The following is a 21,620-nucleotide window of genomic DNA, read 5'->3' on the forward strand; positions in this document are numbered from 1 at the left end:
CCGCCCCTTCCCCGCTAAAATGACCTCCCGGGAGCGCCCAGGCAGGCTTCGCGGGGGGAGGACGGACTCTCCTTTGCCCGCCCCCTCCACCCCCACCGCCTAGGGCTTTGGGGAACTCCGCGGAAGGGGACGGAGTGCGGAAGGCGATTCTCCGAGGCGGCGAGACTGTAGGTTGGGCCTCAGTTTCCCCATCTGGAATTCGCCTTCCCGCTCACCTCTCCGCCGCGAAGCTAAAGAAATGGGCGGACTCATCGCTTTCTTGCGGGGGGTCAAGGGGACTGAAAGGACGTGCAGGAAATGAGATCGCCGCAGACCCAGCCCTCCTCCCTCCCTCTCTCGGTGCTTTTCCACGCTCGCCCGGCTCTCCCATCTCCCCGCCCCCTCCGTCCGCCGCCTCCGCGCGCCAAGCACGGAGGGATCCCGAGGTTGCTGCCCCCGGACAAGCCGCGGGAAACACCGGCCTGGCCGGGAGGGGGCGCGGCGGGGGGAGGGGACAGAAACCCCGAGGCACTGGCGTTTTCGGGCGGGTCAGCCAGGCTACGCGGGGGCTGCCTCTGGGCTTCCTCCGCGGCGGAGCCTCTCAGGGCCGGGTCACCGGTTCTGCCAGCTCCGTTAGTCTGTTGTCATGGAAACCAAACCTTCCAACTAAGCATCTGGGGGCGACTTTCTTGCGTGGGAGGAGGGGCGGTGTGCGCGGCTGCTGAGCTGGAAGTACGGTTTTGTTTCTCAGAGCCGGGCTGCGGAGGGGCGGGGTGCCGGGCGCCTGGGTTCTATTCCAGGCACGACGGCAGACTGGCAGGGCACGTGAGCAGCTGTGGTTGGTCCCCTAATTGGTATGTGTCTATAAAGCCCCGAGCCAGAAACGCGTGGCCTCTGGGGGAGGCAGGCAGCCCACCCCCACACCTCCGGCCATACTGGGGAGGCAGCTGCCCAGGCTCCAGGGCTATTTAGAAGGCTTTTATTTCTGGTTCCAGAGCCTGCCCAAATGAGTTTGTGGTCCTTTCTAGGCCCCTCCCTGTCTATCCTGAGTGTGCTCATAGCTTGCAAGGTTTCTTTGTGCAGGTCATAACGCACTCAGACAACTAGGGCTTTAAGTGACAAGTCATCTGGACCATGACCTTGGGCTTCTGACCTCTGCCAGGAAGGCTCAGGTTCCCAATCCAGTGTAAGCCCCTCTAGTCTGGAATGTGGTCTGTGGCCACCAAAAGAGCAGTGGGAGCTGGAAAATGGGAGTCAGATGTCTCCCTCAGCAAGACAAAGATTAAACTATGTAGTGACATCTGGGACCATGGGGTGGTGGGGAGTTAGGACTGAGTTCCAGAAAAGGCTCCAAGCCAAGAGGCAGCAAGGTGAGAGAGCCTGGAGCTGAACTGGGCACCTGCACCTTTACTGAGGGCAAATAGCCCCGAGGTGAGCTCTGGCGGGGCAGAAGCCACCATGTATCAATCATGTCTAACCCTGGGCCCAAGCATAGTGTCTGGCACTTTTAGCTTTTTCGCAATGGCTGGTCAGGTCAACCAGGGGTTTGAGGCAGGAAAAAGAGTAGAGGAGCCTGGACTGGAGTGAAAAGAAAACAGCTCTGAAATTCACAAAAGAGGCTGTGAGGCAGTACTGTTTCAATGCTTTATTAACAGTTGGAAACAAACCCAACAACTGGAGGTGATGACATCCCAGAAGTCCAAGAGGTGAGGGAAACAGATTTGCATTTTGTATCCCCCCTTTTTATTAAATGTATCTTAGCAAAAGTAGATTAAAAAAGAAAGGGTCAAAGTCCCAGATGTCCACCAGCAGGGAGAAGGAGGTGACCCAGGGGAGCAACTGACCCCCTGGCACCAGAGTCGTCCCAGGAACAGCTCAGAGGAGCTGCCCTTGCCCTTTCATACACTGGCTCAGCAGCCAACACTCCTTCCTGGCCGCCAAGGCCTCCTTGTAGTTGCCCTCAAGTCTCCTAAGCTCCCCTCACTCTAACAACTATAATTCCGGGCCCAACCCTAACAGTGCCATTCTTTCTCCCTGGCTGGGCATGGAAAGCTGAAAGGGCCACAGGGAGGGCAAAAATATCACCCTAAGCCAGAGAATCTGAGCTTCCTCTGGCTAGGCCCACCGAACAGTTCAGTTTGCCCGCTGTTGAGAAGAGAGCGGGGGTACAGTGTGCAGGGGCACTTCCTGCGCCCACTTCCCCAGAGTGGCCAGTTAGCATTTGCACATTTGGCTTGATACATTTACTGATTTTATAAAAACTCTTGTGGTCTTAGACCTCCCGCTACTCTTAGGCCTGGCCCAGCTCAACCAAAGAAGAGGTTCCTCCTGCCCCAGAAACGATGCTGGGAGAGAGAATCTGCGCCTTGGCCTCAAGGGTCCGGAAGGCTCGAGGGCCGACGTGAAGGTCCAGGGGCTTTGGGATTGAAACCCCAGGAACTCTGGAACCTCTTACATTATGGAGGGGAAAAGGGGAAGGAAAAGTTTTCTTTAAAAAAGATTTTTTTTTCATACAAAAATAGATCCATTTGCAAAACAATTTCTCAGCCAGGAGGCTCCACCTCCCATTTCCGTGGAGACAGAGGGTGAGGTGTTGAGATGGTCACAATACAGCCCATAGTCCAGGTGAGAGGCACCAAAGCTCTGGGGAAGGCATGAGGGACCTTGGATTGGTAGCCTGGGGGCTAGGACAAAGGGTCCAGAGGGCACAAAGCGTGGTAGCAGGCTAGGGGCAGGTCCCACACTGTCACTATGCCCCCGGCTGCCTGCCACAGGCTCTGGCCTGGGCCATGGCAGAACAGCTAAGTGGTCCAGATCCTTTTTGTATTGGGAGGCCTTTCCCAGGAAGGTGGAGTAAGGGTGGGATTTGCTCCCCACGTCCCTAGGAGCAGCTCCCAATGCCACAACCACTAGTAATAAATAACAATAGCCAGGAGAGGGAAGGGAAGAGCAGAGGTGATAAGCAATGAAAGGAGGAATCTAGCCCAAAGGTTCATAAGCCCCATGCTGTTCTCAGGGCCAGAGAAACCACAAAAGAAAAGCACAAATCCAGCAAGATTGACCTAAGGGAAAGCCCACGGCCCACTAGAAAGTCAGGGGCTGAGGAAGCAGGCTGGGCCTTATCTGAGATTAGGCCCTCTGAGTAACAGGAGACAGGGTTAAGGCAGCAACACGGACCCTGCTTTGGTAATACAACAGCCAGGGCTGGCTGGGTTGGGCTCAGGCCTCCCCCACACTGCCCTTTCCTTGTGGCCTCCAGGCAGCTGAAGCTGTATGTGATGTTCGGAGAGCAGCAGGCCAGAGGGAGAGACAGGGTCAGGGTGGTGGGAGTGGCCACCCCAGAGGAATATCCCCTCGAGCCTTTAGGCACATGCTGTAGGGCAGGACAGTCTGGGGCTCCATTCAGGAGCTGCCACGGCCACAGGACCCAGCTTAGCTTGCACAGCCAACTAACTCCTTGGCTTCCTCAAGGATCGTGGGGGCTTCCTCACTGCTCCTGGCCACCTTGGCAGGAACAGCAGTCATGGCATCGGCCTTGGTCAGCTCCGAAGCTAGCAGATGTGTGACTGCACACCCGGCCTTCCTGTTGGCTGCAAGAGAAGACATGAGAGATCTCATCCACAGAAGGCCTAGTTTCTAATCTCTTTCAAACTCAGTAGCAGACATTCAGCCATAAGCCATGCAGATGTGGCTGCCGTGTCCATGTCACTGAGGCCTTTACTTTGAAGAAGGGGCAGAGATCCAACATGGGGGATATACCTTGGCGTAGCAAAGAATTTAAGAGTGTGTGGTGCAACAGGAGAGCAAGACTTACCTGTGCTTCCCTGTGCGAAAACAGTACGACAGTTTGAATACAGCGAAACAGAATTGGGCTTAAGTGTTAGTTATGTGACTTAAAGAGAGATGAAGTACTCAAAGTCTATTTCTCATAATAGGGTTGTTGGAATTAAATAGGCTAAAGCTCAGTATATAGTATTATTTTTGATTTCTTGATAGTTCCCCGGAAGCTCCCAGGCCAACACACTTTTCGGTCAGCCCTGGGAGGGTTGTCCCTGGCAAAAGGCAGCCTTCAGCAGGCTGCTGGGGGGACTTTCGCAAAGAGGAGTTTACTTACTGGCATCACGTGCACATCACGCTCCCACACGTTCCCACAACAGATGCCCACATGCCTAGGCTCTTTCCCACCTCTTCAAGGGTAGCAGCTGTGATACAAATGCCAAGGCACCTACACAGTGTAGAGAGTGCATGTGTGTGTGGGAGGAGGGGGTAACAAAAGGCATGTCAGGGAAGGTGGAACTGGGACAAAGGATGCCTGGGAGTGGACCCCTACAAAGAAATCTCAGCCCAATTGCCTAAGGGATTGTGAAGATCCAGTTATCAGCCCACATAGGAAGAGAAGAACCAACCAATGCATGTGCTTCTGTTGTAACTGCTGGGATTCATCCCCAAGGCCCTCATATTCATTTATGGAATCCAGACTTATGGCCCCAGTATCCTTAACTGGATGGTGCCTCCCTGGGACCATGCCCATCTCAGGATGTCTGCCTCTTCCTATGCCCCAGAAGCAGCACATAGCAACTGCATGTACACAAAGAGCTGCCTGGCATGAAAGAAACCAGATGCAAAAGGGCATATACGTTATGATCCCATATCTATGAAATGACCAGCACAGGCAAATCCATAGAGATAGAAAGTAGATTAATGATTGCCAGGAGCTGGGAGAGGGGAGAAGCAAAAATAATTGCTAATGAGTATGGCATTTTTCTTTTCAGGATGATGAAAATGTTCTGGAATTAAACAGTGGTGATGGTCGTAAATGTTTTGAATATATTAAAAACCCTTGAATTGTAGAATAAAATGGTGAATTTTAGGTATGTGAATTATATCTCAATTTTTTAAGAAAGGTCAGGTGTGGTGGCTCACGCCTGTAATCCCAGCACTTTGGGAGGCCGAGGCAGGAGAAGGATCACTTGAGGCCAGAATTTCAAAACCAGCCTGGCAACACAGTGAAACTCCATCTCGACAAAAAATTTTTAAAAATTAGCTAAGTGGCCGGATATGGTGGCTCACGCCCATAATCCTAGCATTCTGGGAGGCCAAGGCGGGAAGATAGCTTGAGGTCAGCAGTTCGATACCAGCCTGGGCAAGAGTGAGATCCCATCTCTACATAAAAATAGAAAAATTAATCCTGCATAGTGGTGCATGCCTGTAGTCCCAGCTACTGGGGAGGCTGAGGCAGGAGGATCACTGGAGCCCAGGAGTTGGAGGTTGCAGTGAGCTATGATGACGGCACTGCACTCTAAGCCCAGGCGACAAAGTGAGAACCTATCTCCAAAAAAAGAAAAAGATCTCAGATCAACAACCTAACTTTATGCTTAAGGAACTAGAAAAAGAAGAGCAGACTAAACCCAAAGCTAGCAGAAGGAAATAAAAATAGAAAAATTAGCAGGGCATGGTGGCACACGCCTGTAGTCCCAGCTTCTCAGGAGGCTGAGGCAGGAGGATCACTTGAGCCCAGGAGTTTGAGGTTGCAGTGAGCTGTGATGATGGCACTGCACTCTAGCCTGGAGAAACAGAATGACGCTTTGTCTTGGAAAAAAAAAAAAAGTATAAAAAAGTAGCTGAGCCCAGTGGTGGTATGGTGTGTGCTTTCAGTCTGAGGTGGGAGGATCACTTCAGCCCAGGAGTTCGAGGTTACAGTGAGTATGATCAAGCCTTAAAGAAGCAGGACCAGATGAAAGAGCCTAGCCCTCCTAAATGAAGACTACAGGACTGAGCAGATGCGGGATATGAGTAGGAAGGAAGAGGAGCCCAGAGGGCCCAGGGCTTCCTTTGGAGCAGCAAAAGCTTTAGGTAGGCAGAAGCCAAATGAGATCAGAAAGCCCAAGTCTTCACTGAGGCTGTCAGTGTTGCTGCAGAGCCGTGACCCAGAGCCACTGTTTTCACCCCAGCAGAGGCTACCCACAGGTCAGGCAGGGGACACACAGCATGCCCACAGGTTACCAATTTATAAGTCTCTTCCTCCTCCTCCACCTCCTCCTCCCAGGGGCACATGGGATTATCTACCAAGAGAAAGAACGGTGAAGATCCTGACAGCCACAAAGGCTCATCTAGTTAGAGATCAGAGGTGTGTTGCCTAACCTGTGGGGGTTTCACCAAACCACTCACTATATTAACACAGCAGTGACTGACAGGCGAGGACAGGAACCCACCTGAGTAGACTGTAACAGTCTACATTATATGCTTCTCCTACGTTCCTTCTTAGTCTTTCACCACCACCATCTTCCTCGGACCTGCCGAGTGTCCTCTTTTCTGAAGTACTCCCTTCTCTAGACTCCACTTCTCATATCCAGAAAGGTAGTGGTTTGATAGCACTTTGTTGCTCCTTCGAATTCAATCTTCAGCAGTTGAGAACATTCTGCAACTACTTGTGTGTGTGACTCTAGTGGTGTATATACACTGAAATAACTTCTGATTCCAGACCCTGGGAAAAAGAACTCTGGGCCTTCAGGGACACTTGTCTGGGCAACACAGGAGAAATCAGCGTTCAAGTGTGGCAAGTCTTAAGCTGCTTCTTTCTTTAGTTTCTTTCTCTAAACTAAGAAGATACCAGTTGTACATAATCAAGCAGTGTTTGTAGATTTGTCTAGAATGAAAGGAGCTTCTGATGCATTATAAACTTCATAAGAAGCAGGAGCAGATGGTAGGTAGAGAGAAGACCAAAATTTCCTTTTTAAGCCTTGAAAGTATGTATACTAGGGAATGGACATAATGTGGCCTAAGGTCAGGGATGAGAAAGCTCTTGTTGGAACTGGCAAGAGAATCAACGGAGTCCAGGCATCCTGGCGGTCACTCTGTCTCCTGTGCCACCAGTCTGAACAATCAAGAAAAACTAACCTCTTCCCTTCTTTCCGCAACTTGAGTGCTTAAGACAATTGAAGAGTAGTCACAGAACCAGACAAATACTTTGATTAGATGGGATCGGGGGGGATCCTTAATTCTAAGAGAACAGTCTCGCAGGGTATGGGGGAAAAGGGAACTGTCTTGAGACACTCGTCAAAGTTTTCTGAGGCCAAATTCCTAGAAGTTAGGGGTGGGCTAGGATTAAAAAACCCAGCAAAATCAACCATATAACACTAGTATAGCTGGATTTTAAAAAGGTTAACGATTTGGAACAAGACCTTTATTAAAACACAGGCTAGGAATTATTACTAAAGAGGTAGCGCTCCTGTTAATAAGCTTCCTTAGGGAAGAGGAAACTAGGACAGATGGGGCGATCATTACCATCCTAAATAAATTATTGTCTAAAACTCATCTAATTATACTTCCTGTCCTATTTTCACAAAAGTAGGGGGAGGATAAGTAGTGGTATAGGAAACACTCTTATCAACCTTCTCCAGACAGGCAGTCATCAGAAAACCTCTCTGAAGTGATTTCACCATGTCTAAGACTCTCATTGCTAGAAGGTATGAATGAATATTTCTAGGCTGGGCACGGTGGCTCACACCTGTAATACTAGCACTTTGGGAGGCAAGACGGGAGGACTGCTTGAGGCCAGGAGTTGAGACAAGCCTGGGTCACACAGTGAGACGCTATCTCTACAAAAAATAAAAAAAGAAGAGTAGCTGGGTGTTGTCCTAGCCACTGTAGTCCTAGCTACTCAGGAGGATCGCTTGAGGCCAGGAATCTGAGGATGCAGTGAACTACGATGGTGCTACTGCATTCTAGCCTGGGCAACAGAGCAACGCCCCATCTCCGAAAAAAAAAAAAAAAAAAAAAAATTCTGGCCCATACTGAGAGGTCACTGTTATCTCCTGTTCAATCATTTGGGCTTAGTAGAAACAGCCCTGGACTTGGATTCACAAAAGTGGGCTACAGTTCTGGCTCTATCAACCAGCTATGCAGACTTGGGCAAGACCTTATCTGGGTCTTAAATCCTTTTACCTATGAGCAGGTTAGATACTAATCACTAGAGGTCTTTAGAGTCTTTCCAGCTTTAAGGTTCTATTAGTGCAGGTGGAGCTAACAGGGAAGCTGGGAAGTGGTAGAGGGAAGGAAAGGAAGGGAGGTGAATTTCTTTCTTTTCTTGACTTTTATCCCAGTGAGCAAACGGGCCTGTATGTAAGAGGCCACAATTCAGACATGGAGATAAAGTTGAGTCATTAAAACCACAAGCTGACTCAATTATGGGCCTGAAATAGCAGCTGTAACACAATCACATGGATTCTTCCCCTTGACACTCAAACCATTGTTCTCCCACACCCTGCAGATCGCAGCAGTTTACATGTTGCTTCCAATGAACCAACACTGATAGTAACTCTCCTCTTCCAACTCCTCAATGGGTCTTTGTATACTGGGTTACTCCCTCAGGTCCCCAGAGACCGGAAGATTTTAACATTCCTTTAAATTCTAGGGAAAAGGCTAGTGTCTTTGAATAGGGACAGCTGCCTCTCTCTGGGAAGAAGGAGGGCTGTGAGGCAGATATGCTTGATAATGCTTCTATTTTTTTGGCTCAAAGCAATTGGCCAGGAGGAATAGTCAGAGACAGCTTAGTAAGGGGTGGAACAGCTAAGTCTAGTAGCCACAGAGGGAAATCTATAGCTGCTGGAGCCTTTGTATTTTGAGAATGGGGCTATCTAGGCCTAGCCTCGCCTCTTCTCCTCTTAATCCTATTGTCACTGTACAAAAAAATATTAGACTTGGAAGGGACCCTGGAGATCATTCTAGTCCAACCCTCATTTTATACATGAGGAAACTGAGTACTAAAAACATTAAGTGACTTGCCTAAGGTAACACAGATGACATCAGAGCTAGATTTGACTTTGGGTCTTTTGACCCTACCTAGTCCTATGCTCTCTGCACTTCACTTGGATGCCTATCCTCTGCTCACGTTTCACGTGAGGCCACATCACATCACCTTCCATGCTGTGAATGCACCCAGGTCTAAAGAGCTTACCAGAACAACCAGAAATGGCTTCTCTGAGTCTCCCAGATATATTCAGGTGTGTTTAGTAAACTCAGTCTGTAAGGTTACAGACTGGAGCTGCTTTAAAAATATGTATTCTCATTTCACCTACTTTTCACTTCACCATCTCCTAGTATAAGTCTCCTCCTATTCCCTCTTGCACCGGGAGACAGGATTTTGACTACGTCACGTCCTCTGCTGAACAGTTAGGTTCCAACAAAATCCCTGCTTCTTCTGCCTGTGAGTCCTGGTTTCCTACTTGGAAAGAAGTGAAGAATGGGGTCTCCCCAGCGCAGGGAAGCCATTGATGTCTGGCTGCCTATGTATAGGAAGCATCTGGAATTCTAGTATAGTTCCACAGGAAGAGGCTTAATAGGGAATTCCCCACCAAGTCTGATGTAGGTTCACACTTAGCTGAAGAGGTCAAGGAAAACAGAGATGTGATGTACTTTCCTTAGGCTAGAAATTCTTCATGTGAGGCCACGTCAGCTTATATGGTGGGTAGGAAACAATGTCGAAAAAACCTAACGACTAAATACAATACAGCGATACTAGCTGTACTCTCCACCCAAACACCTATCTATAATATTAATACTAAATGCTCTGTCCCAGAGAGTTCCATACCCTTCATGCCTACTTCTCCTCCCCTTTAGAAAGCCTATACTCAGAGGATGCCAGAAAACAGATTAGAGTTGTGACTAGGGATTTGATGGTTTAGAGAAGGTTCTAAAGTCATACAGAAGAGCCCTCAGAAGAGAATATCCCTCTGGCTCTTCAGAGTATGGGAAAAACTAGGCAGCCAGCCCGACAGGTAAAACTCGTAGTGATCTACAACATTTGGGTCAGGACACTGAGTTTCTGAAGGCTAGCATGCTCTATACCCTTGGCTCCTAAGGTCCCCTTTCCAAGCTGCGACAGGTACTACAGGCCCTACAGATACCACTGTATTAATAACTAAGCACTGGCCAAAACAAGCCACACAACTCCTTTGCTTTACAATAACCTCAAAACCTTAGGCCAGGTGTAGTGGCTCGTGCCCGTAATCCTAGCACTCTGGGAGGCTGAGGTGGGAGGATCTCTTGAGGCCAAGAGTTTGAGACCACCCTGAGCAAGAGCGAGACCCCATCTCTACTAAAAATAGAAAAATTAGCCAGGCATAGTGGTGCGTGCCTATAGTCCCAGCTACTGGGGAGGCTGTGGCAGAAGGATTGCTTGAGTCCAGGAGTTTGAGGTTGTAGTGAGCTATGATGATGCCACTGCATTCTAGCCTGGGCTACAGAGCAAGACTCTGTCTCAAAAAAAAAAAGTAAAGCTCATACCAAATGGGCCTACAGAGTGCGGCAGCCAGGAAATAGGGAACATAGCTTTAATACCTCTGACACAGAAACCTTTAATGAGACCTTTTCTGTAATTCTCACCCTTCAACCTAGGAGGGAAGCCATCACTCCTAGCTACAAAGGGCCTTCTTCACTAAAGGAGCTGACAATGGTGTGGGTTAGCTCCACAGGAGAGGTAGCCTCGGCTACTACCCTCTTTTGGACTAGTCTCTTGGCCACTGTGTGCTGCCCTCAAGGGAAACTTAACCATTAATCCTTCTCTATCCTAATGCCTGGATCATCTGTCCTCCTATCTCCATAATTCTTTTTAGAGGCTCTGGCTCAATGTAATCCTCTTAAATCTTCTGAAGGTTGGGAAAGGAGGCTGCAAGGGGAGCGAATGGGAAAAGGCAAGGACAGTGGCAGCTCAGTGCCCCTAAGGAAAAGGTAGTTTCAGACATGGCACAATCCTTCAGTTGAGACGCTCCTCCATTCTTACATCTGGGGGACGAGATGCCTAACCTTCTCTCTATAGAATTTTATACTTTCTCTTATTAGTTTGATCTATATATGTCTTCTGCTTGTGAAATTGAGAGTAAGGACTCTTACTTTTTCTTTGTATTTCAATCTATACCTAATGTATAGTTTTGTGTTTAGATTAATTTTGTTCATAAACACGCCCGGTCAAATCCCTGTGGCCCGCAGCATAGTTCCCTTTGTCCAAATTTCTCCTTCAAGAGAGGAAAGAGATGCAAGAATAATCAAATATAACTGATTTGTTGTCAGTCCCTCAAACCCCAGCTTTCCAAGTCAGTACTTTCTAACATGAGAGGAAGAGGACCAGATAATCCACTCTAGATGTAGGGCCTATTGTGGAGAAGTTTCTAAACCTTTAGAGCATCCTTATCTGCTCTCTGCCCAAGACCAGCATGACCAGGAGCTGAGAGGCCCCGTGCCCTTCGACACCAGGCTGAGCCCCATTCGCTTACTTACCCTGCCGGGGCCCTCTCTTCCGCCGGAACGCCGCCCCCGACTGCAGGGCTTCCAGTAGACTGTCCATCACACCTGTCTCATCGCCCTCTGTCATGAAGAACAAAGATGGAGACGTAAACTCTTCAGCCAGAGCAGCGTGGCAAGTGTCGGGCTCCACACAAAGTGCATGGCTATTGCTTGGCTACCCCTCCCACAGTGGCTGGCAGCTAAGAACAGACAAAGGGTGTTCAATCTTAAATCTCACAGGTTCATGTTTACTTGTATCTGTTTAAAAATGGTCAAAACAAAAGATTTCACTTCCACTATCAAGAGCAAACCTTGGGATATTTTCCTATAGTGCCATCCTCTGTGTCCCAGTCAGGAGGACTAGCACATGGAATTGCAGAATTGCCCAACTTCAAGATCAGGATAAGGAGAGACTGCAATTGTGAAATTAATAAGCAACTATATCACTCCCTCTTTATCTCAAAGTGTTTCACGCTGATTTACATAAACCTCTCATAGATACCGTGGTTCAGGTTTCAGGCCAGGGCTGAGGAAAGAGACCACTGATCAAGAGTGCATTTCATCCCTTAGGTACTGCATCTAGTGGCTGTCTCCCTGAAGCCGGCTCTGCATCTAAGAGAAGCAGCCTGGCTGGAATACAAAGAGTTAATGTAGAATCCTAGTTCCAGCCTGGCTCAGTTTCCATGGCAACAGCTCAGGGTAGTGAAACCTGAAACTGTGAAATCCCACGGAGCCGGTTGGCTGCCACAGCCAAGGTAGGGGCTCACTGCTCCCAGCGCCACCTACTGGTTGAACATTACCAGTGCACCTGACCTACATTCCAACCTCATTTCCTTGACCAGGGTACTGGGGACAGGGCAAGGTCCACTACGCCACCTGTCGACGGGGTGCAGTCCTCATCCCGCAATGCGGCAGGACTCCACCTTCCCCCGCTGCATCCTAGCCAGTACCTGAAGACAAACACTGAGGCCCAAGGGAAGGTGATGGACACTAGGTGTGAGCTTTAACAGCATGACTGGAACAGAGTTGTGGCTCACAACTGAGGTAAGGGCAACGGATCTGTTTTCCAGACAAGAATAAAGAAAAGTCCCTGGGAACGAGATGTGTTGGTGTTTCAGCAGCCCTTGCTGCTTGTGCTCTGCAAAATGCTGATTCTTAACAGACCCAGCAGCCTTAAAAACCCCTTTGCTTACAGAAGGTTTGTGGCCCCTCAGGTTCTGGGAAGGGTGGCATCAGCTCGGGGCCGTGGAAGCCATGTATGCTGTATTTCTGCTGCCCACAGAGAGAGCAGTGGGGGTGGAAGGGCAGGGATTCAGCAGCAGGAAAGAAGCAGAGACAGGAAACAGAGGGCCAGTAATTGAGACCATATGTTTCAACAAAGACAGGCTTCTGGTAGAAAAAAGAAGAGGGTGGCCAGCTCTCCACCCCCTTCCAGAAGTTCAATCCATTTGCAATCTGATAGTACGCACAACTGTGCTAAGGTACTAGGGACATAGTACTTAGTGAAATAAGCAAAAAGGGAAGACAAGCCACCATCAAAAGATGGGAGGAGGGCCAGGAAAACATTTTGGGGAAAAAACGCAAAAGATTTGGTGGAGGGAATGAGAACAGGCCAGAGGAACCTCTGGATGGGCAGAAGGAAAGAGTATGTGTTACAGCAATACTAAAATCACTGTGGAGATAATGCAAGAACCAGCAAAAGCGAGCGAATAAAGATTTTAGCATGGAAAATTAGAATGTGCGTGGAACTGAATTGGGGTTAAAGTCTAGCATCAGGACCTTGGAGGTAGAGGGCTGCCAAAATCATGTGCCAGAAGCTGAGTTCAGACATGAGCTATTCTCTCTGGCCTCTACAATCTAGACAAAGAAGCCTTCCAAAAGCTCCGGTCTCAGTTCCTCAGGCCTCTTCACTCCTTACCTGCATTCATGTCTATGAGTTGCTCTCTCTTCTGCTGTTTCTCTAGCCGTTCCTTCTCGGCCTTCTCCTTGGCTAGTTTTGCTCGACGCATCTTTTCTTCTGTCTCCCGCCGCTTCTGGTTCTCCTTGACTGCTTGCTGTGGGTGGGGGAGGGAGAAGAACACGTGGACATGTGTACACCGACCACCAGCCAACACGGAGCCTGTGGAAAGTGAGAAGTGTCCACAAGATTCAGTCAGCAGGCATCCCTTACTCACCAAAAACATATTCCTAAAGTTGTGCAGATCCATGAAGAATTCTTCAACAGACAACTTCTTGGGGTCAAAGAGGAAGTAGTCACCCAGATCCTTATAGAGGGTCTCCATGTTAGAATGCATCATGCGCAGCTTGTTATACTGCTCCTGTGCGTCCTTCACAAAGCTGTGCAGCCAAGGAGTAAAGGACCAAGACAAGAAGCAGACTCACTTCCCTAGCCCAGAAAATTACTCAGAGGTGCGTACTGGCATGCACAGGGATGTTCCACACAGCACTGCTTATAACTGCAAAAACCAAAAGCAATCTAAATATCCTAAATAGGGGAACAGTAAACCAAAAGCTCTGGTACATCTATAAAATAGAAGGTGGCAATTTAAAAAGAGGCTGTTCTGCATACACTAATATGCAAACATGGCTAAGACACACTATGTGCAAACAGCAACACAATGCAGTTTTTCTTTAAAATAGGTTCAAGAGGTGCAAATCAGAAAGAAGCCCAGCGGCAGTGGGTACCTCTGGGAAAGGGAGAGGAGCACGGGAAGTGCGTGAGTGTGCGCGTGTGTGGTACAGATGGGGCACAGGGTAGGGGAATTGGGGACTTTTAGTTTATGTGCGTGGTTTGTTTCCACTGCCACAACGAGAATGTTTTCAAGGAGTATGTATTTAATGAAAAAAATTCTTTTTAAGAGGGAAAAATGTATACTGCCATATCTATCCTGTGTCTACCTCTCCACCAGTTTTCTTTCCCTTCCTAGGGAGAAACTCCCTCCTTTCAAGAGAGGATATAGTCATTTTTTCAACAAATTTGTCTTTTTCATCTGTGGCAGCTGGGAAATTCTGAACATCACGTTCCACATCAGAAATTTGTTTCTTCATCTGATCTAGGTTCTTTTGCAAGTTTTCAGCAGAAACTAAAGGAAACACAAAAATAGACGGTAAGAGCTTACTAATAATTCCAGCCTCGAGATCCATTAGCTTCATTCTTCAAAGCACAGCTCCAGTCCACACACACATTCTGGTACTTAATTATTTTAGTTCTTTTCTATAATAACTTTAGTCATTTCACACATTTAAGTTTTCATCTTTCCAGTGAGAATATCAATTATTTGATAACTGAACCTCCAGCCTCCATAAGGTGTACAGTATGGAAGAGAGGCTTCATTTAATTGAACATGAATCTATGAAATCCTCTGAGATCTTGGTCTCATTTATTTTAGAGAACAGGGCCTGGGAGGAGAAAGACAGAGGCAGGGCAGAAATCTGTTCCTATTTCTACTGAATGCTTTTTCTTTGTCTAGTTCCATGACAGGGAAGCCTCACTTTTGTTAATCCAATCTATGCCTTCTGAATAACTGTTGACCTAGACTAAAAACACCTGCCTTTCTTCCCATTGTTTTTTTTTGGTGTTTGGTGTTGCCCTAAGAAGGGAAAAAATGCTCCCCCTTTCTAAACATGAAGACCTCTCTTCAGCTGTAAACTCCTCCCTTGTGGCTTAGACACCATGCCTAAGCCCTCCACCATCCCCACTTAGTCTGAACAGAAAATGACCTAAAATCTAGACCGTGTCTTACTTATTTCCCTCCCCATGCAGAGACTTTTGGGGCTCAGAAGCACTGCTAGCTTCACCCCAACCTGGCCTACCTCGGCTGGCTTTCTCCACATGAGTAAGCTCATCTGGAAACTTGAGGACATCAGGATAGTTGTTCTCACACAACTCAGCCAAGAAGTGCAACAACGTCATCTTCTGATCTGTGGACTTAGTGTCTCGAAGCTTAGGGTAAGAGGAGAAATTATTAGTCCTGACATGCGCAAGATGGCCTCAGGCCAACGCTGGGCTCAGAGAGGCCACTGCCTTCCCTTGTGTTGTCCTGCTCTAGCCCCTTGGCTCACCTTGCAGAGGAAGCTGATATTGAAGCCAAAAGCACCCGCATTCCTGGAGCCAGCGTTCATATAGTTTCCTACAAGCAAAGTAATCTCTAGGAGGCTGGCAAAGTTCTCACTCTTGCGCAGCTCCTCACATGCGGCAGTGACAGACACAATCTCTGGCTTGATATTCTCCACTTGCTCACTGAACTGTAGCTTGAAGAGGATGGCATTGAGGCGGGGCCGCAGACGGGGCACAGTTCCCATCTAGTGGAGAAGACAAGCAATTCCATTAGAGCCAACAGAGAGAGAAGAAAGAGAAAGATACAGGCTTGAACCTCCCATGGGAGCATCAGAGCTTCTGAGTAGGGAGGAGAGAGAGATAAAGATAGGTTCATAACAGGTAAGAGGCAAGGAGCAAGTGCCCAGGCTGCTCTCTAGAGGGGAGAGGAACAAAGAAGGCAAAGAGCCTATGGGCACAGGCCTCACTCACCACCACGCCAAATTGCTCTGACTCAGCCAGATCATCATACTCGTCCTTCAGTTCAGAAAGCATTTTTAACTGCTCTGGCTCGGGCATCTGCTTAATGAGGTTCTGAAAGAGAAGAGATGCCTCAGTTTGAGTGGGATGAGCTGACAGCTCGAGCCTAAACAACTTTTACTCTCTCGTCAGTCCCACCCTCTGCCCAAGGACCACTAAGAAGGAAACAAGGGGTGTGTGGGGGAGGAGAGGCAGCTAGTGAGATGGCAGGAGTTTTGAAAATTATACCAGACATAACCTGACCACCAGAGAAATGGCAGCTTCTGCCAAGCTAGCATTCGTAAGTCAATAATGCTAGAGGAGGATCCTCTTCATCTAAACAGAGAGGAGATGAGGCTCAAGCCAGCTCCGGCAGAATGAATGACCTTACTCCTTACCTGTATCATAGACTCGGTCAGGACAGCCTCATTCACCTCCAGGATGACATTCTTAATCTCTTGATAGGGCATGCGGAAGGAACCCAAAAAGATTGCTGCCAGAAAATGAGACAGAGACATGTTCCCAGTCTCTTCCCGCTCCCAACCCACCCTAAAAACTAATGCTGGATAATCTTCCTAAGATGGTTAAATCACTCTTAGAAACTTCTCTGCTTATATAATTAAAATCCAAGTTCCTGAGTCCAGTATGAAAGGTTCCCACCTCCCAGCTTCCTCTTTCATTAATCCCTATACTTATATCACACACCAGTCACACTGTTCCATGTACCACATTCCACAAACACTGGGATCCTTTGCCTTTGCTCACACAGGAAGTCTTTGATGTCCTCTGTCTATATACATCATAGACTTTTACCCCACTCTATTTTAGTTCTCCACTCCCTAGGACTCGATCCTCAAAGCTGCCTTGACCTTAAATTGCCATATCCTGCTCCCTAACAAACACACATCCTATCCTTTTAGCTCTCTCACTTTCCAACCTTCAACTTGACTCTTCGACCTTATCAGGACCTCTCTCCAGTCTCCTGACCATTCTGTTTTTTCTGAATGTGTCACTTCCACTCTGCCTTCTCTTTTTCACCTTGACTCTATCATTTGCTCTCTACTATTAATCCTGTTACTCCTACTGCTACTGCTACAGCTAGCTACTCTCTTGCTTCCTGCTCCTTCCAGTCCCTGGTTAGTCCAGCCATCTCATTTCTCTACTCGTATACCCGGGCTCAGATCTGTGTCTGTGAATTTGTAGAGCACCAGCGATAGCTGGGGCCTCAGCGTTGCTTAGCAATCCCCTTTTGTGTGTCCTCATTCTGTTCTCTCCCTCCCCTCTTGACAAGCTCCTCCAAAATATCCCCATTCTGTTCTAAGAAGACTTTGCTTCCCCCTTCACTGAGGAAAATTGAAGCCATTGGTCAAATCACTTGCTCAGCTTTCTTTTATGCTACTTGAAAATTGAGCACTGGAGGCTCTCAGCCAGAGTTAGATAAGAAAAGGCTTGGATAAAGATTTTGGAAGCACCTAGAAGAAACCTGTGCCCAACACTTTTGTAAGCTTATCAGCAAGTACTTATATACATACTCATGTACATGTATATGCATATATCCCCACGTACTCATCCTTTCCTCATGTTTCAATGGAAGAGGTGGCCTAAGGACCTTTTCCTTCAGCATATGTAATCAAGTTTCTCCTATCTTTAAAAAAACCCTCCTGACCCAATGTTTCTTTCTAATTACTGTTTCTCTTTCCTTCACTTTACAGCATTCTAAAAACATAATTGTCTTCTATTTTCTCTCACTTCCATAACTCTCATTTATTCTGTCCCCACAAAGCCAATGAAAAGATAGCAACCATTTAGAGTATATATATATATATATATATATATATACACTCTAGGTAAGATATGACTGCCACCTCTCACTCACATCCACTAAAACAGAGACATCTACCTCCCCAAAAAGAGAGAGAACCTGTTCTTGCTGAATTTTCCTATTTCAGTAAATGGTACCACTTTCCGTGGAGTAACCTAAACCCAAGAAACATCTCCTTTATCATCCCCTCAGTCAATCATTACATTCCATTAATTCTACCTTCTTAATATCTTCTGCCTTCCTTTTCATTCTCATTACCTTAGTTGCAGGCCCTGACCACTTCCCACCTAGTTTAAAGCAATAAAGTAACTCACATCTCTCTGCCTACAAGTCTCCCCAACCTTGGCGATCCAGCTTCAAAATCACTGCCAAAGCAGCCTTCTTAAAAATTACCTAGGGTCATTTCACTCACTTTCCTGATTAAAATCTCTTCACAGTAACTTCCACAGCTTCTCTCAGCTGTACTCAGCTTATTGTTTTGGCACTGCACAATGTTATCTCATGCCGCTATACCTTCACACATGCTGATCCCTCTCCTGAAACAAGCCAGTCCTTGCCCATCACTTAATTCCTCCTTATAGTTCCTCCAACTGAGTTTCAGCAGTCCCTCCTGTAGAATGCCCTTCGGGATTTGCTCCCTGCAGTACTCCTCCCACTTGACTTAGATGCCCCATTCCAGCATACTCTATCATAGCACTTAGCGATCTGTGCCATATTATTATTTGCCTTTCTGTCTCTACCAGACACATGGCTCATAAGGACAGGGACTATGTCTTATGCAGCTTTGTATCCTTAGCACATAAGAAGTATTTCATCACTGTTTAATCACCAAATTCCATCTCCCAGACCATCCTACCCCAAACTATTCTCAATTCTGTTCTTGAATTCTGTTTTCCATATCAATATCACTCCACTAGAAATAATGTACTGTGCCATGCTCTTTCTTATATCATTTTCTAAAATAACAATTACTCATGGTTTATTTTCCTAGAGATAACTCTTGGAAAGAGGAACTGACTCACACTACTTAGTCTCATAAAAGGATTTCACCAAAGATACTATTTAGTAATATTTGTTGAAAATAATTTAAGATTTTATAGTCAAGAATAACAATGTGCTTCCTTCGGCAGCGCATATACTAAAATTAGACCAATACAGAGATTAGCATAGCCTCTGCACAAGGATGACGTGCAAATTTGTGAAGTACTCCATATTAACAAAAAAAAAAAAAAAAGACTAATGTAAATGTAAAGGCTTACTGCTCTTGTTGTATCTCTCTGACTTTACTTATAGGTATGTGTACTTATTAGTTGTGTGACCCTGGGCAAGTCACAACATTTGAACTTTAGTTTTGTCATTTGGACAATGGAAACAATAACTGCATCACAAGATTGTGTGGCTGGGCGTGGTGGCTCATGCCTGCAGTCCCAGCACTTTGGGAGGATAGCTTGAGGCCAGGAGTTCAAGATCAGCCTGGTGAGATCTGTATCTACAAAAAATAAGAAAAATTAGCTGGGTGTGGTAGTGTGTGCCTGTAGTCCTAGCTACTTGGGAGGCAGAGGCAGGAGGATCATTTGAGCCCAGGAGTTCGAGGTTGCTGTGAGCTATGACTGTGCCACTGCACTCCAGCCTGGGCAACAGAGCGAGACCCTGTCTCTAAAAAAATAAATAAATAAAATAGGAAAAAGAAAAGATTGTGAGTAGGTTTTATGGATTACATACCCTTTCATCTCTGGAATACATGCCTAGTATGTGCCTAAAAGAGCCCATCACATAGCAGACCCTCCAATATTTGTTGAAGAAATATTTAAATCTGTATTACTCAGCATAAAGCAGGTAGGTCAACAGTTGAAATAAACAAACAAAAAAAAATTAACAATCATCCTGATCATCAAATAAGTACTACCTGCATCAACTTTGCAGAGGAATTTCTGATTTGAAATTTTGCCATTAATCAGAGTTATGAGTACAGGTAGCAAGTTCAGAACAGAACTCTCTGGAGTCACTGCTCCTACTCTGAGAAGTACAAGATTTACGTAATTTACTTAAATCAGAAAGTAATTTAGATTTAACTAAAGCCAAGCCAGTACCTGCATTACTTATCAGAAAGTGAGAAAGAAGAAAATGGACAGTGGCTAAAACATCTGTGGTAGAGGCTGGGCGCAGTGGCTTATGCCTGTAATCCTAGCATTCTGGGAGGCCAAGGGAGGAGGATCACTTGAGCTCAGGAGTTTGAGACCAGCCTGAGCAAGAGTGAAACCCTGTCTCTACTAAAAAATAGTAAAAATTAGCTGGGTATGGTGGTGCATGAATATAGTCCCAGCTACTTGGAAGGCTGAGGCAAGAGGATTGCTTCAGCCCAGGAGTTTGAGGTTACACGGCATTCTAGCCTGGGACAACAGAGTGAGACTCTGTCTCAAAACCAAAAACAAACAAAAAAGAACATTTGTGGTAGATTTTCTTTTATCCTTCTTTTTTTAATTTTTATTTTTTAATATGAAGGGGTGGGGGGTTGTGAGAAGGGGTGCTCAGTTTCCTTGTTTGTTTTCATTGAGAGAGAATCTCACTCTGGTGCCCTGGGTAGAGTGCAGTGGCATCATTGTAGCTCACTACAACCTCCAATCCCTGGGCTCTAAGTGATCCTTCTGCCTCAGCCTCCTGGGTACCTGGGACTACAGGCATACGCCACAATGCCCGGCTGGGTTTTTTTCTTTTTCTTTTTGGTAATCCAGAGTGCTAGGATTGCAGGCGTGAGCCACTGCACCCAGCCTGTGGTAGATTTTCTATGGATGCAATAGAAATAGTAAGGACTTTGAAATAAGAAAGTCTGAGGCTCAAGTCTCAGACCTGTCTCTTACTAGCTATATGACTAGGCAAATTCCTAAAAGTCTTAGTCTGTTTCCTTGACATAAAACTGGATACTTAACAATCTTGCAGGGCTATTGAAGGGATTAAATGAGACACTGGAAATAGACTATGCAAAGCCTGGCATATAGCAGCAATTCAACAAATGGAACTTTCATATTAACAGACCCTAGATTCAAAAGAATTAAGTTCTTAAAAGAACCCCTTCACATTTCAAATAGCTGGGATCATAGTTACTCACAGAGATTCTGAGCTGTCTTTGAATCCAACACTTTTAACTCTTTTACTTTCTTCTTTTGCACAGATTTCTTTTCTTCTCCACCTTCCTGGTCTTTCTTGGCTAGAAAGGGAAAGATTAGAAAAGGATGATTAAGGGTAAGCCACCTCTGTGCCTTATTGAACTACTACTGTCCAGCCTGGAATGTCCCCTCACCTCCTCTCTATTACAATGGTCTCCCTATAGCATTCCTTCAAGGATAACCTGCTTTTTAATCATCCACCTTTCTATTACCAACCCCATCCAACTATAATAAATATCTCATTTTCATTTCTTTGATAGTTATCAATAATGCTTTTCTATCTACTTGCATAGATCAGGAAACTTTCTGTAAAAAACCGGACAGCAAATATTTAGGCTTTGCAGGCCATATAGTCTGTCTCAGTTTCTCAATTCTGTCATATAGCATGAAACGAGCCACAGACAATAAATGAATGGGCCTGGCTGTGTCCCAGTAAAACTTTATTCACAAAAATAAGTGACCAGCTTGCAAACAGTAGTTTGTCAACCCCTGTACCAGAGTCTTCCGCCATGTTATTCTTTTATGCCTGTTAAAAATTCTACTTATCCTTCAAGCTCCATCTTGAACATGACTTTCCCTATAAAAGTTTTGTTTCTCCAACTGCCTATGATTTCTCTCTGAACTCCCAATGAAAATGATCTCTTTATAGTACTTCTTCTCACTGACTTTGTTATAAATACATAAAGTCTTTCCTCTGTAAGACAAGGGCTTTGTTATTCATCTTTGCAAATCCCATGGCATATTTATATATTTTATATATATATATGTATATGTATTTTTTTTTTTGAGACACAGTCTCGTTCTGTCGCCCTAGATAGAG

At 46.4% G+C, this 21,620-nt stretch overlaps 1 protein-coding gene and 1 non-coding gene across 5 annotated transcripts in view; one reads left to right on the forward strand and one right to left on the reverse strand.

Annotated features, from left to right (window-relative positions):
• Positions 1-1,609: 1,609 nt before the first annotated feature.
• The window catches only part of DIAPH1 (diaphanous related formin 1), an 81,907-nt gene continuing 61,896 nt past the window's right edge, over positions 1,610-21,620 (reverse strand). For all 4 annotated transcript variants that reach the window (XM_045551057.1, XM_045551056.1, XM_045551059.1 and 1 more), the window contains 10 exons: positions 20,743-20,841; positions 16,213-16,307; positions 15,788-15,889; positions 15,322-15,561; positions 15,073-15,202; positions 14,218-14,342; positions 13,434-13,598; positions 13,178-13,313; positions 11,254-11,340; positions 1,610-3,569 (listed from right to left, as the gene is read on the reverse strand). In XM_045551057.1, coding sequence (XP_045407013.1) covers positions 3,412-3,569; positions 11,254-11,340; positions 13,178-13,313; positions 13,434-13,598; positions 14,218-14,342; positions 15,073-15,202; positions 15,322-15,561; positions 15,788-15,889; positions 16,213-16,307; positions 20,743-20,841 — 1,337 coding nt within the window. In that variant the 3' untranslated portion in view covers positions 1,610-3,411. The remainder of the gene's footprint in view (positions 3,570-11,253; positions 11,341-13,177; positions 13,314-13,433; positions 13,599-14,217; positions 14,343-15,072; positions 15,203-15,321; positions 15,562-15,787; positions 15,890-16,212; positions 16,308-20,742; positions 20,842-21,620) is intronic.
• LOC123639008 lies at positions 18,751-18,854 on the forward strand. Its single transcript, XR_006735578.1, has one exon. It is a non-coding gene; the product is annotated as a U6 spliceosomal RNA (small nuclear RNA).

The sequence above is a fragment of the Lemur catta genome, chromosome 5, assembly GCF_020740605.2.
Source record: "Lemur catta isolate mLemCat1 chromosome 5, mLemCat1.pri, whole genome shotgun sequence".
NCBI lineage: Eukaryota > Metazoa > Chordata > Mammalia > Primates > Lemuridae > Lemur > Lemur catta.